General features: G+C 27.9%; 2 protein-coding genes across 2 annotated transcripts; one reads left to right on the forward strand and one right to left on the reverse strand.

Annotated features, from left to right (window-relative positions):
* Window positions 1-476: 476 nt before the first annotated feature.
* On the forward strand, window positions 477-1,992 carry LOC111681568. Its single transcript, XM_023443415.2, has 3 exons — window positions 477-605; window positions 701-840; window positions 1,166-1,992. The coding sequence occupies exons 2-3, from the start codon at window positions 720-722 to the stop codon at window positions 1,681-1,683; spliced, it is 639 nt and encodes a 212-aa protein (XP_023299183.1). The 5' UTR covers window positions 477-605; window positions 701-719; the 3' UTR covers window positions 1,684-1,992.
* Window positions 1,993-4,452: 2,460 nt separating this feature from the next.
* On the reverse strand, window positions 4,453-11,184 carry LOC111681553 (alkaline phosphatase 4). Its single transcript, XM_023443399.2, has 4 exons — window positions 10,685-11,184; window positions 6,118-6,359; window positions 5,357-6,043; window positions 4,453-5,284 (listed from the first exon to the last, which is right to left on the reverse strand). The coding sequence occupies exons 1-4, from the start codon at window positions 10,881-10,883 to the stop codon at window positions 4,643-4,645; spliced, it is 1,770 nt and encodes a 589-aa protein (XP_023299167.2). The 5' UTR covers window positions 10,884-11,184; the 3' UTR covers window positions 4,453-4,642.
* Window positions 11,185-16,374: the final 5,190 nt, after the last annotated feature.

Raw genomic sequence — 16,374 nt, forward strand, 5'->3', positions numbered from 1 at the left:
TCTTTCTTCTCTTACAGGTATTATTATGGATCTAAGTAAAGCCGAAACGACTACTTGTGAAAACCTAACCTAACACATTTTTAAGAGGTTTACAGTAAGTTTACAGTCCGTCCGGCTGGCTGGCAGTCCAGGGAGTTGTTGGTACTTTTTCAAATAGAATACAAAAGATTCCTACTCTAGTAGACAATCCCCATTTTGTAATTGCTTCCAAATCCCACTTTTTAATCTCTCGGATTCCGTTACAATTGCAACAGCTGTCGACAAATCACACAAAAAACGAGAGAAGAATTAAAATTAAGCGACTGTCGACAAACCGATCGTCAGAGATCGCAATAAAAATATAATAGAATCTATCTCAACGACAATATCGCCAACATCAAGATGATATTTTGCTCTCCATACAAAATGTATGAAAACTGGTAGTGGTTACAATTCAAGTTGTTAGACGGCTTACACTCGATTTTAAGCCGCCGCTAACATTTTAAGTGTCAGCTGCCGGCGTTAATATTTGTCGGCGTAGGGCTTTGTTTGACACATTGTTGTTTGATGGATTTTTTTTTTGTAAAATTTTGTTGAACGGAGAAGAATTTGCTGAACTTCCAAAGGTGGTTTTATTTGGCAAAAATTTTATACAAAAACAAGTAAATAAACATCACAAGAGTATTAATTTTTCTTTTTTATTTCCTTACTTGCCCATTAGAAAACGATAAACAAACAAAATGGGAGCAGCACATTCGTCAGAACCCAGATCCGTATCTATGGATAATCCCACACCGGCTGGTGTTATTGATATATCCGATGATGTAGTGAATCGTTTAAAACAAGGCATTACTAAACAGGGTAAGTTGTTGATGCTGTAATAGACTTTAACCTACTCTATGGCCAATAGTGAACAAAATCAATAGAAAATTGTTCAATTAATTTATGAAAAGTGTCATCAAAATTTTTTTAATTTTTAATTGTGATTATGCAACCATATACAAAATACAAAACATATTTATTTATCCTCATTGTGAAGTAGTTTTGATAGAAAATTTAAATAGAAAAAATAGCAAATGTTACCAAGAGTTCTAAAATATTTATTAAGGCTTAACACAAGTTAATCAATTCATAATAATTATTTTTCAAGTTGTTACTACAAATCAAAATTTGTTTTCTTTTTCAGCTAAGGAAAATGCTACAGCTGCTGCCTCAACCAAAAAAGAAGCTCCACCCAAGACAGCACCAGCTGTTGCTACATCTGCTGCTCCAGCCAGACAACCCACAGTTGTTTATAAAAATCCTCCACCAGTTGTTTATGCTGCTCCCAGTGGTCACACACTAAGCGCAATGGATGTTCATCGCCAAAAAGAGGTAGAGTTGCAACAAAACGACGCAATGTGGCGCCAACGTATGGCACAATTGGAACAGACTCTTAAAAAGACCAATGCCATAATGGAAACTGAATACTCTTCGGCAGTAGAAGATGTACGCAAACGTTTTGCCACAGCTTCACCCATCCATCAACTGCCACCATGTCAGGATCTTAAAGCACAAGTAATTGCCTGTTACCGTGCTCATCCCGGCGAGACTCTAAAATGTGCCGAAGAAGTGGCTGCTTTCCGTAACTGTGTTAATTTGAATCGCATTAAAAAAATTGATGCAGCAGATGCACCCCAAGAGAAACCTGCTAAAGCAGCATAACCATTTGGTTCCCGCTAAACGTTTTACAAATATGTAAAGTCTGCTGTTTTTTTAACTGGGCGTTTCTACCGAGTTCGGATGCATCTTAGTCCTCTAATAGTTTAATAAAAAATACCTCCTTAATTTTTAACTTTTGTGGCAGTCTTTAGTTGTTTTCCGTTTAATTTTCTTTAAAATCTTGATTTTCTGCTGCAAGTGTATTTAAAATGAAAATGTCGATAAACATTAAAGTGAATGATAAAATTGATGAAAATGTGCAACTTGTAAAGTGATTCATTAAAAAAGGAAACTAATTTAAATATACAACAACGAAACCTGTGTTTAATTACTACAATCAAGAAACCCTTTTAAAAAATTTCAGTTCAAACTGTATAGTAAGCAGATCTATAGGACTTCAATATAGTTTTTTCAAGACAAAATAAATTTAGAAATCATTTATTAATTGGTTGGTAAGTTTAGTATCTTGCAATGTATCTTAATTAATTTTTTTGGTGAATCAATCAGTAAAATGCGCATAGGATCCAGCGCATAATAGCTTCGCATAGCATATTTCTTATATGAAATATATCCCAGCAAAAAATTACAAACTTCATCTTAATCATACCTAAAAATGCAATTACATATTCACTTTTTTAAACCAAATATTTCCTTACAAATGTCATTACCAGGGAAACCAAAATATGCAAATTCATGTTTTTTGTGGTGCGTCGTATGGACTCATGGATAAGATATTTATACGTTTCAGACCAATTTGAGAATTTTGGCATCGATTTGTTAGAGCATATTTTTGCATATTTTACCCATAAGAGCATAATTTTGCATGATTTGACTTTTTAGAATATTTAAGGCATATTTTCGAGTTTTTAGAGCATATTACTCTTAGTGAATATTTTGATGTTTTCGCTTTTTTTCGTTTTTATACATGTTTAATTTTCTTTTCAAAACTTTATTTAAAAAAAATTCTATTTTTTTACTTTTTTTTTAAATTTTGTTATGTAATAGTTTTTTAATAAAGCATTATATTTTAAATCGGACATAAAACCGAATACTTTTGATTTCTTGGGACCAATCCATTTTTATAATTTAATAAACTAATTATTGGAATTTATGACAACACCGATTAATACAATTTCATACAATTGGAAGAAATGTGTCAAACTTTGTCGTTTGAAATATGTTTTTTGGGGACCAAATGGTTTCATGTTATTTATTGGTTATCTAAACGTAAAACGGAATTCTATTATACTAGTTCTTCAAAATATGAGATGAAACATTTATAAAAATATTGTAGGATATAGAATATGACATTAAACATTTATTATTTCATTACAATTTCAGTCTTTTTGAGCTTTTCAATGTTAAAAAATAAAAAAAAATTTATTTTGGAGCATATATTTTAAATTTTAAGAGCATATTTTGAGTTTTTTTACGGCATATTTAAAGCGCTTAAAACACTTTTTTAGAGCATGTTTTCGGTTTCCCTGGTCATTACAATAATATATTTGAAGTGCATCAATGAATTACAATGATTGGTAAAAAACCAGAGAAACTTTAATAAGAGTGTCATTATTTTTTGTGTTTTATTTCTGACATCCAAATATCGGATTTTTATTGCTTCTAAAAGTATGATTACATGTAGTTCAGAGTTGTCAAAAATGAACAACATCCCTCCAATGAAACGCTAATGTAAAATTCATAAGCCAACACTAATTTTGTTATATTTATGCTGAATTTTATAATCATTTATCGACAAGACAATGATTTTAGGAATACGGCCTTTAATGAGAATTTGAATTATTGACCAATCTCTAAGGAATTCAAAATAGATATTTATTATAATACTAAAATTAACCGAAATGCACAAATTTTTCGGTTCTATAAAACTTAATTACATCGAATTACATTAGTATATATTATTAGGTACTTGTAAGTGTCAATGGTATTTGTTAAAAATGACTTTATATTGAGGGTAAGGAAAGTTTTCGATCCTTATAAAATTAAGTACGAAAATTTTGTTCCTGTGTAATTTTTTCATATCGAATTTCATTACTAAATAGGTTCTATCAAATTAGATATGAGCTTCATAAAGATTTCCTTATATAGGAAGAAGGGGTTATTTATGGATCATTCATAATAAAATTAAGTAAAACTAGCTTCAGTTAAATATAATTCCAATGGTAAATTTTACCTATGGGAGGTAGCGTTAAATATAAGGTAATCCTCATAAAGTTAAATATACAAATTAACGTAGCAATAAAACTTGGTTTATTTCTGTACGGTTAATTCTAAGCCAGTTGTAATCGTTAAAGTCATTTTCAGAAATGTGGCACTAACTTGTGCCACATTTCCGCATTTTTGATTGAAAATTGTTTTAAAAATATAAGAGGAAATTTTTAATTCTTTAGTTTAACGGTAACGTACAAAGTTTGTACTACAAACATCAACGGTCATATACTCAAACGCAAGCGGTCATATCTAACATTTTTAAGGAAAAGCAATAAACAATTTAAATTGAGAAGTTAGTTTTTATCAAGCAGATTTATTTGTAGTAAATAAACATATTGTTTAAAAGTGAAACCTATTAGTTGTTATGATAGTTGACTATATCGTATATACAAATGTATAAATTGGACTTAATATTTAATGTTTAATTAATTAATTAATTTTTAATTTTTTAAACATACTAATTAGTATGCCTGACTATAATATACTACTTGTTTCGATATCTAGGCATTGATATCATGGAGATTAATGTAAACTTTTTAAAACGATTTGGATGTTATTGATCTTCATAAAAGTTTCTTTCATTTATTTTTTTACTATTATTACATTTTTCATTTATCTTAAATTATTTAAATATACATATTTTTTTTAAATATTACTTTTAACTTAAATATTATAATTAACTTGAACTAATTTTATTTATACAGCAAAACAAACAAAACAAAATTGTTTAATACTAAAATTTACGAATAAAGTGCATTAAACACACAGCCAAGAGTAAAAATACTGGAACAGTTACTGTCACTGCTCCACTTTTACAAGTTTCATCGAAAGTTTTTGCCGGACCCATACAACCGGCATAACTCATAATAAATGCTAAATAGTTTTGCTCAAATACACCACGTACTAAACTGGAACCGGGACCATGAGCAAAAACAATAACATCTTCACCACCATGGGATTCGTCTTTCAAGGGTACAGTGGCCATGTGGCGATAAGTGGGAGAATCACGTTGTTCTTTAGTCATTTGTGTTAATGGAAGCCAAATATCGGTTGGGGAACCGGTATTAACGGTACCATTAGCTAGATGTTCGTAGAATCCTGGACCATTAGCATACATAATGGTTTCATAGGCGTAAGGATCAGATGTTTTGTTAGCAAGTCCTAGGATATTGGCACCACGTTTGGGGTAACCGTTGAGAGTAACGGAATGTGAATGATCAGCTGTTACAAGAATAAGAGTTTCATCAGCATTGGTCTTCTCTATGGCAGCAGCAATAGCTTTATCGAATTCAAAAAGTTCGTGTAAAGCTGTATGGGCATAATTTTGATGATGGGCCTGATCGATACGACCACCTTCAACGAGCAAAACATAACCCTAAAATAAGGTAAGGAGATAATTGCTTAATATGTTTAAGTTTGTCATTTGTTGTTTGTATAATATACTTACATTTGAATTAGTACCACGTTCCAATACTTCAATAGCAGCCTCTGTCATTTCCTTCAATGAAGGTTCGCCTTCCTCTTTGGCTATGGAGTAGGTAATGTGGTTATTACGGAACAAACCCATTAGACTATTGACCTTTTTCAAGTCAACTTCTTTCAATTCCTTTATACTTTTAACGAATACTCTACTATCATTGATGGATTTGCCATAGTCCAACCATTTTTGTGGCAAATTCAAACCATCTGAACGACTACAAATATCTTCAGTATCACCCTCAAATTCTACGGTGCGAACTTCATTAAGATTTGCAGCACCAAGTGGTTTAAGACCACCACCCATTATAACATTGAACTTATTGCCAGGATTTGTTTCCACAAGTTGTCTTGCAATATCTACGTAATATGGTTTCGATTCATCTGGTACTTTGTTATCACATTCCCAATCACGATGATAGATATTGGCATAAGTAGCAGCTGGTGTAGCATGTGTAATACGAGTTGTTGTAACAATGCCAGTACGTTTATTTTCAGCTTGAGCCCAGTCCATAATTGAAGTTAAACGTCCCTGTTTACCATCGGTTTTGGAGCGTGTTGTATCCATGCCAATAGCTCCATAGTCTGATTTACTGCCACAAAACATGGCTGTAGCTGTACCAGCAGAATCGGGTACTTGTTTGTCCACATTGTAGGTCTGTAAAGATTAATAATTATCAGAAATACAGTATTATTGTAATATATAAATTGGGTTAGAGGGTCTTTTTATACCTTTGCTAAACCAGTATAAGGGAATTCATCAAAGGCTAACATCTCCTCTTCACCATGACCATGTTTTAAATATTGTCCCTTGTATATACGACCAGCAGTGATAGTTGTCAAACCCATACCATCACCCACAAATACAATAATATTTTTGGCTTTACGTTTGTATGCATTTTCCTTATTCTTTTGGGCATTCTTTATGATTTTTCCCAACTGCTTGAAAGCTGTATTATACCAGAATTGAGCGTCTGAAAGAAAAAACAAATTGTTTATATTTTTGTTATAAATATATTGGTAAAGAATACTTGTGTTTCTTAAATTAAAATTAGCAAAAAGGTTTTTTACAAATAAATGTTTATATTTTTCTTAAAAAATATAAAAACATATAATTTTATGCAAAACATGTTCCGGTTCTTTTTTTTGAACAAAAAAAAATATATTTTTGTATTTTTAAGTGTTAAAAATTAAATAGAACTTTATATGGAAATAAAATTTTGTCAAAAAACTGATATTACGAAATCAATATATTCAAATCATGTTACGGTACTTTTTTTTTTTGAAAATTGTTAATAATCTTTAAAGCTAGCATTGGTCGAGAATATAATCTTTAAAGAAAAGGGAAAGTACCACTGCTGATTATTGAACGGACTTGAATCTAAATGTAGCAAAGAGGTGCTTTTTAACATGTTTTAGTTTTTCTGAGATAGATTTTTGAACTTTCAATTACAAAATAACGTTAAGATCTATCTTATTTTGTCAGAGGTTGAGTGACGTCTGCTCTTTACGTATCAATACAATTTTTGCAAGAATTTAATCAAATTTTCTGAAAAATAATAAATTCACATATGAAATCTAAATGGCCACAGTGTTTTTATAAATTTTTAACAATAACAAAATGCCAAACACGTGCCAGTATTTTTTTAATTTTGCTCTTTTTTTAAAGTCATTCCCAGAATTTTTTTTTTATTTAAACTCATAAATTTGAAATGTCATTTAGATTTTTATACAACTTTAAACAATTAACAACTAATTTAGGCTTACAAAAATTTTCAACAACGTAATTTGTTTAAATAAGTGGGAAAATATTAAAAAAAAATATATTTCAGGAAAATATAAAAGTCACGTTTTCCCCTATGAAATATATATTTAAATATTTAACACAAAAATAAATACACTTTTTTTGTAAAGTCTAACAAATAAATTAATTGATCATTATATTAAATAAAAACAAACAAATATACTGTAATTAAACTACAACTTAGGGACTTTTTTCATTTAAATCAAACAAGATAAAATAAGCTATTAACATTTCATTTGTTAGTAGATTTTTCTGCTGTTAATGTGCTAAACGTTAGGAAGTTAAAATTAATTCCAGATCAATCATAAATACAATTAAAGTAAATTAATCAGTTAAAAATCCCCCTTATATTATTTGCATTTTGAAAGCGTTAAATTTTAATTGATAATATGTTTTTTAAAACGTATTAAATGTTTGCTCAAGCGAGCTTAATATTAATATACAAATCACGTGAATGGTTTGTGGTTTAAGTTCATTGCATAAAAATAAAATTACGAGTAAAAATAGATATAAATCATAAATACAACAAAATTTTTACAACTTGACAAAAAAGTACCGACCTTGTGTAAGTTGTATTAGGGTTTTGGTGTTTGGGTAAATAGTTTTGGTCGTTCTAAACCGAACCGTGAGATCAGTATTATACTTTGGATATAGTTTTTTCCACCCTTTGAATAAATATTTATTAAATTGGAATATATTGAAGTGACTAATTAAATAACATTGCTAAATATTTAGATAGCAGAAAGAAGTTTTATATAGCAGCTCACGTGATCCACTTATGTTTATCCATTTGTCTGGTTCTTTGTAAATTTGCATTTTAAACCATATTTTATTGATCGCGAGATCATTATAATTAAAAATATTTGCACATATTTTTTTATATAAATTAAAGAATGTAAAAACCTTTCAAAACAAAGTTCAATAAACTTACAATCAGTAATATGTACTTTAAAATGATTTTGAATTTAAATTTTGTGATAATGTTCGAGACAGTGAAGATGTTTTCAAAAAGCAAATATTTTTTAGAACTCATTTTAAAAATATTTCAAAATAAAATAAAGCTTTTTTAGATTATTTTTTTTTATTATATTTTTAACTCTTTTCACTTTTTCGAAACGTTTCAGATTCTATAAATAATAGTTGCTAACCCTTTAGTCATAAAATTTAAATGAGGGCGTGGTATATATTTTAGTATCCGCCCACAACTATCTATCTATCTATTTCCAAAAAAAAAGTATATTTTAAAAATTCTGTGTTTTACAAACTTGTGGTTAAACCAATAATACATTCAAAATACGAAACAGTAATCAAATAATCTGAATTCCATTTGAATATAAAAATAACTGCTGCGTAAGAACTTAGTAAATACTGTTTTTTATTTTTGGCTAAAACAATAAACACCAGACTGACAAAAAATGATGTGTTGTTAAAAAGAAACCACCTTCCTTGAAATGTTTTTTTAATTTTTTTATTTGTCAAGTTCAAAGATAATAATCTAAGAGTTGCCATAAATTTGCGAGAAAAATGTTCTTTAAAAAAATTAAAGGAATTCTTTGAATATTTAAGATTTTACAATTCAACTTTTTAATTTTACTATTATAAGAATTTTTATTATTTTGTTTAACTATTATTCTGTATTTCAAAAACATAACAGCGACCTGAATCAAGCATCCATATGAATCATGTTCCATGATAACATGATATTATTTGTTGGTTTGGAATATTTTCGAGAAAAAGATTTTAAAGATCATTAGATTATTGTCATATTTAAATTTCATTGCAAATAATTTTGAAAATATGCATAACAAATTTGTTTAAGGGTAACTCTGTTTCACTTATTTCTATTTACTTTCCTTTTTTAATGAAATATTTCTCAAAACAAGATAATACTGCGTAAAGTATAAAGTTATTATTCAAAAAGGAATTCAAAAATAAAAACAACCTTGACCGAGCAAATAAGATAAAAATATTACTTATAGTTTCATCACAAACGTTAGAAACGTGAATGTTGGCATAATGTTAAGCATGTGATGGAAAAATTATATCTTCCTTAATAACTTAAATAATATCTACTACGCAAAGATTAGATAAATACAATAAAAATACAATGACTAAGAAATTTTCATATCTCCTTATAATGTGTGCGAAAAGCTCTATGTAAGTATAATGTTTGAAATGTTATATATTTCTAAGGGTATATTAAATGTTTTGTTTGCAGTCAACATTATCCCATACTTCATTCTTCACTTACTATTTTTAATTAAACATTTAAAACACTTTTTTCAAATTATTATTTTATGGAGTTAATCAATTTGGCAACTAAGTTAATTAGTATTTCTTCAGTTCTTTTACTTTCAAAACTTTTAGCATTTTTAATTGTAACTAATATAAATATTTTCTAAAGATCAGATTAAATATGTATACTTATTTGTAATATATATTTCCTATACGTTTAACAAAACAATTCAATTAAATTTATTTCAATAACACAACTATTAACTATTTTATTTGAGCATTTTTTCCCAATGCCAGTTGTATAAATATTTAATTTATTAAACGTTTTATTACTTGAAACTTTTTTTAAATTTCGTTTGTCTCCCATACATTCTAAATCTTCTTTCAAACATATTACTATAATAAAAATATAATAAATGTCTATAACACTTTTCGTTTCTAATCGGGCTGTGTTTTCAAATTATTTTTAAAGAAAAATGTAACAAGAAGGTATAAAAACCTTTATAATTTTTGAAATAAATATAAAAATTTGCCCCTTAAAAAGTAACGTTTGTCATAAAAAAATTGTGCATTTTCTAGTGTAGAAAATTTAATTAAATATATTAATTTTTATATGCAATATTTTAAAGTTATTCCCCTTATCTTTTCTATAAATAGAATTATATAACGTTTGTTTTTCTTTTGAAAAACGTGACACAAAAAACCCATTATTTTAAGATATATAATTATAAATATTTATAACATCGAAATCAATGTATGAATGCTACAACTACTAACAGACTTAATACAATCGTTAAGTTCATTACATGTCGTATAAGTTGTATGTGTTCCGATTTTACTATAGTTGTACTGATGTAATATTTAAAAATATACATATTTGGATGAAAGTTAAAAAATAACATTTTCTAAAATTCAAATTTTCTATTACTTTCCGGGGTTTAAAGTTGGTCGTAGAAAATTTATATTTCTATCTTCAGACGAAAAGAATATATATAAATAATGACCTTTCAAATATTAAATACCGCTCGTGGAAAGACGTAATCGCTATACTAGTTTCTAAGTGGACCGGATTTAGTTACGGTCAGGAATGTTTGAAAATTTCAAATATCACTTACACTAATCTGCATACAAATTTCACTTTTATTTAAAGAAGCTCTATTGATTAAATAGATTGTATTGAATTCAATGAATAAATTTAAAAAATATTCCACACTTGCTGATATATTCCTAATAATAACCCAAGATTCAAAATCAGCTTACCCTCAATATTCTTGTCATCTTTATCGTAATCGGTATTTGCTCTTGGCGATGGTTGCTGTTCCACAGCTACAAATTCTGGACCAACATCGGTGGCATTTAACGTGCGAATAGCCGTGGGAGGTAAATTCGTTGTTATGCCACCAAATACACACGATAGCGTTAAAATTCCAAAAATGCACACAAATTTCAAATTCAACATTTTGTCGAGTTTAAGTAAAACGAAAACGTCAAAATATCACAGTTAATTAATTCTACACTTAAACACAAATAATAATTTCTTAAAACACGAAAAAAAAATTATTTAAATTTAACGTTGAATTATTTTCGGTTTTTCGCTCAACAAAATATTTAATTTAACTTTACAGACAAGACAGTTCCTCTAAACTGACTGCTAAAGTAGAACTTGTTGCAAAATTATATCGAAAATTTTATGAATCGTGTTTGTTTTGTTCTGTATTCAAAAGATACAACACCCGAATGTTGTGTATCTAATGGATCTGCTGCTACGACTACGATCTTAATGTTACAGCGCCGTTATATTAATACTTAAGCTAAACTTCTAAAATGACAATACTTCCACGACAGATTTTATAGTATATTTACAATAATAATAATAATAAAATAATAACAATAATATAATAAAAAAGCACAACAGCAACAATAACAGTACAGAAAAAACAGCATTTAGTTAGTTGACTGCTTATGACGATTTATATTTAGTACTAGTACTTAAACACGTTAAATTCATTTGCTTTCATACATACATACATACACAATCATATCTACATACCTACCGATCGAGTTGTATACACTTTTCTCATATACTTTTACTTACTTGTGTGTACGAAAGATTTTTTGTAGAAAACGAGATATTCATAAATTTGTCACTCATTAAACTTATAGTACGTTGAGTAAGAATGTATCTGTTTTTTTTAATTTTTAAAATATTTTTAAATGTACAGACATTTTGTGAGAGTACGAGTATTTTTTCACAAATTCTCGTGATAACAATACATTTTAAACATTTTTTATAAAGTGATTTGCATCTGTTAATTATGTGATATTTATGGTCACTAATATGTTTCATGAGGAAACTTAGAGTCAAATGTTTATTTATAGGAAAGAGAATTTAAGATTTAAATTTTACTTTAAATGCATTCATGTAGTAAATTAGTTTTAAATAGCAAAATCAAAGCATGATCTGCGGTATTTTAAAATAAAAATGAAAAATAACACCTCAATTAACACTTGCTTTAATTCGAGTCGTTGGTTAAGATAGCTGTATTACTGTGTTATTTGTCTTGTAAAGTATCAATTAAAAATAAATTATATCCTAACTAAGCAAATTTTCTGGATTTCTGTTTTACTAATTCTTCTATGGGGAATCTATATAGATGGTACTCTACCCGGTATTTACCTAGTAGTTGTAAATACTTTTTTTATTACTTTTTTGGTATAACATAACATTTTAAATGAAATAAGTATTTGGTGTACTAAAAACCCAAACCTTGGATTTATCTAACACTCATATGTTTGGGGCTGTTTGTTGTGAAAATTAACAAAATCAATAAAATTATTGCTGAAATATGGTGAAAAATAAAGAAAATTTTATAATCGTTTATCTCAGATACTACTTAAGTTTGTTTATTACATAAACGAGAATTTTTTGTTGTTTTTGCCGACAGATATTCTTTTGTTTCCAAAAACAGATGCTGTTATATATCTCGTTGTTATAAAACGAACATTTTATTTATAATGTATTAAAAGGTGTAGGGGACATAAAATTCGTTATGGTACACACATTTGCAATTTTTTAAATTTGTTATGAATAAATAAATTTTGAAATTTGTTAATAATATTTTTTTGATGCAAAACTGGTTTCCAATTTTAATTTGCACCCACATTTTTGTAAAATATTCGGGTATTTACCCACTTATTTATTATTTAGCCTTTTTCTATCTTTATAACCTTTATAGTTTTACTACAAGTTCAGTTTTAGTTCAGTTCAGTTCCATTTCAGTTCTAGTTCTGTTTAAGTTCAGTTCTAGTTTAGTTATAGTTTAGTTCTAGTTCAGTACTACTAGTTCAATTCTAGTTCAGTTCAGTTCTAGTTCAGTTCTAGTTCAGTTCTAGTTCAGTTCTAGTTCAGTTCTAGTTCAGTTCTAGTTCAGTTCTAGTTCAGTTCTAGTTCAGTTCTAGTTCAGTTCTAGTTCAGTTCTAGTTCAGTTCTAGTTCAGTTCTAGTTCAGTTCTAGTTCAGTTCTAGTTCAGTTCTAGTTCAGTTCTAGTTCAGTTCCAGTTCAGTTCTAGTTCAGTTCTAGTTCAGTTTCAGTTCAGTTCTTGTTCAGTTCTTGTTCAGTTCTTGTTCAGTTCTTGTTCAGTTCTTGTTCAGTTCTTGTTCAGTTCTAGTTCAGTTCCAGTTCAGTTCCAGTTCAGTTCGTGTTCAGTTCTTGTTCAGTTCTAGTTCAGTTCTAGTTCAATTCTAGATCAGTTCTAGTTTAGTTCTTGTTCAGTTCTTGTTCAGTTCTTGTTCAGTTCTTGTTCAGTTCTTGTTCAGTTCTTGTTCAGTTCTTGTTCAGTTCTTGTTCAGTTCTTGTTCAGTTCTTGTTCAGTTCTTGTTCAGTTCTTGTTCAGTTCTAGTTCAGATTAGTTTTAGTTTATTCACGATTTTTTTTTTAAATTACATCACTTGTTGAAATATTATTTGCGAAGTATGAACGCTTCACTATATGTATATTTATTTGAATAATATAAAATCCTTACTTAAACGATTTTAGTCGCCTTCATTTGAAAATAAAAACAAATGTACGTATATATGTATGTATGTCTCTTATAAATATTTACACACATACATATAGGTACATACCTTCTTTGCAAAATTAATTGAAATAAATAAATGTATCTGGATTTTAAGAAAGTCGTCAGTCGGTTTATTGAAATCACCAGAGTTTTGAGAATGTAAATAAAATGTGTTTAATTCTTTATATAAATTATGCAAATTATAAATACTCGTATTGTTAAACAAATTAATTATTTTTTCTTTGTGCAAGTGTAGAAATGTAAATAGACACAAAAAGTGTATCAATTGATAGGGGTTAAAATTAAGATTTTCGGATAAAATTATCTGATGTTATTTAGATAGCATTAATAGTTTCATTTTGTATTAGAAAAATTACAAGGTTTGTTTGACAATATAAAATACATACGTATGTTTGTATATACCTTAATTGTTGTACAATAAAATTTTATAACCACAATTAAAGTATCTTTGAAAATTCCAAAATGAGCAATAAAATAAATATAGCAACATTTTGTTTTTAAAATACATGTAAAGATTTCAACAAAAAAGCAGACACTATCTTTTAGGGATCAGCACTAGTTCGCTAGTACTATATTTTTAAGTAATTTTATTGTCAAAATGAAATATCCTCAAAAACATCAAATAAATACATAAGATATCTTTTTAGTCGTATATATTAGATTTCTAATCATGTAACTAATTAAACTGCTATTTTATTATACATTTTAATTCAACAGATTTATTATCTTTATGACTTTAAAATTGACACTAATTTAACAATGAATAATTTAATAAAAAAAAATAAAATAACAAACCTACTCTTTGACAACAGCTTTAGAAGAAAACTAAATAGTGTGCAGCAATAACGAATTCAAATCACGTTATAAAATATTTTAATATGCATATTTCACATCTTAGGACAAAGGAATGGTTTAATATAAATGGACAGATTGTCCATTATACCTAATAAAAAGAAAAATGTAATTATAGGATAGAAAAGTAATCATTTCAAAATACATATTATGTGAAATGTCACAAAATTAACTCGAAGTACACAAATTTGAAAAAACTAATGACGTGCGTTGAAGTAAATAACTACTCATACACTATTAACACATAACGTACATAAGTAGTATTAAAATAGTTATTTACTGTTTCAATAAACCTTTTTTGTTTACCCTACACTAAACTCTCTATAATTAGTGAATTGAAGCATTGTTTTTTTTTTCTCAAAACTAATTTGCGTGTATGCCATAATCAGTATAAAAAAGCAATTGTTTTTTATAATTTTAATTATCACGATAAAGAGCAGAGCGTGATAAACACGTGAGCGTTTACTTTTTTGCTTGCTAAAAGTGATATTAAAAAAAATTAAAAAAATAATAATTATTTTAAAAGACACGATATTATGTTGTATAATAAATATACGTAACTGCAAGAACAAAAATGTATGCGGATGGGTGTGTGTTTTAATCAGAATTATAAAAGTTACCCTCATTTCGTGATCTCGTGTTGACGGTGCAAATTCCTCGATTTATTTTTAGGAAAATTTCTTTAATTGTTTTGTTTAGAAAATGTTTACATATTCGCTTAAGTGTTTCATCAGCAAATGATTTTATAATTTTGTTTTGTAAATAATACATATTCAAAAGCATAAGCAAATATAGAGTATTTATTTATATATGTATATCATGTCACTTTTATATATTTTTTATCATAATTTTTATGATTAACATAGTTTATTGTTTTATATTCATTGTGACACCTTCTCTGCTTTTTCGAGAAAAGTATTAAATTTGAAATTGATTTATAATGAGATTTAAAATCATGGCGGTAAGCAAAATTTTAAAAATGAAAAAAACTTAAAAAAATTTTAATTCCATTTATTTATAACTTGTTTTTAAAGATGTTTTAAAAGCTGTGAATTTTACTCGGATACATAATTAATCTACTTAGAATATATCAACTGCACAGGAGGTCGATGTGTTATATACTCACCATCAAAACATTTCCCATAATGACAAAAAAAATTGGCGTTCATGTTTGAAATATGCCTACACTAGTATAGTGTGTAGACCTTTATGAGCCGATCTGTGATTTTTAAATAAAGCATTAATGTTTTCTACACATTGTTTAAAAGTCAGAAAAATTATATTTAAATGGAAAAATAAATTTACTGAAATTTTGCATAAATTAATTTTACGTATCCAGCAACTATTCTATATATTGATTATTACCTTTTTTAAATATCAGTATAGCATTGGAATTCGGCAAGTTTAAGAGCTCTCCACAAAAACAAGTGTTCTAGCTTCACGTATATATTGTATCCAAGTCCCCATATAAGGTATAAATGTTTTATAGGATCCAATCCTATAAAATATTAATCCGGATGTTTGTAAAAAAATATTGGTCCTACACCACCCTATTTAGTATACCTATCGGCTTTTAATCACATTCTGAAACTTGGCACATACTCTTCTTTTGACCCAAAGACACTATTGAAAATGGTTTAAATCGGTTCATTATTTCGAATAGCCCCCCTACAACGGCCCATATTTCTCCTATGAGCCTTTACGTAGAAAATATCTTTTGTTTTGCCAAGAACAAATAAAAATATTTCGGTATTGATGTTAAAAACAAATAATATGCTTTGTTATTTAAAAAAAATTCCATTTTTAACATACTCACTGGAGTAAGGTAATATATGGTCGGCCATGTTCGATTAAAAGTTGTTTTTTGTTTCGTTTGGCGTAAGTTGTTGTTTTCTTGTTTTGTTATACCTTAATTAATTTATTTTTAATTAAATTCAAATAGGATGTAGCCATGTCCGTCAGTTCTTCAGAAAATGATTTTAACGCCCATTAATAGCGTTGTTTTATACGAATGGACAT

Source organism: Lucilia cuprina, chromosome 4 (genome assembly GCF_022045245.1).
Source record: "Lucilia cuprina isolate Lc7/37 chromosome 4, ASM2204524v1, whole genome shotgun sequence".
In the NCBI taxonomy this organism is placed as follows: Eukaryota; Metazoa; Arthropoda; class Insecta; order Diptera; family Calliphoridae; genus Lucilia; species Lucilia cuprina.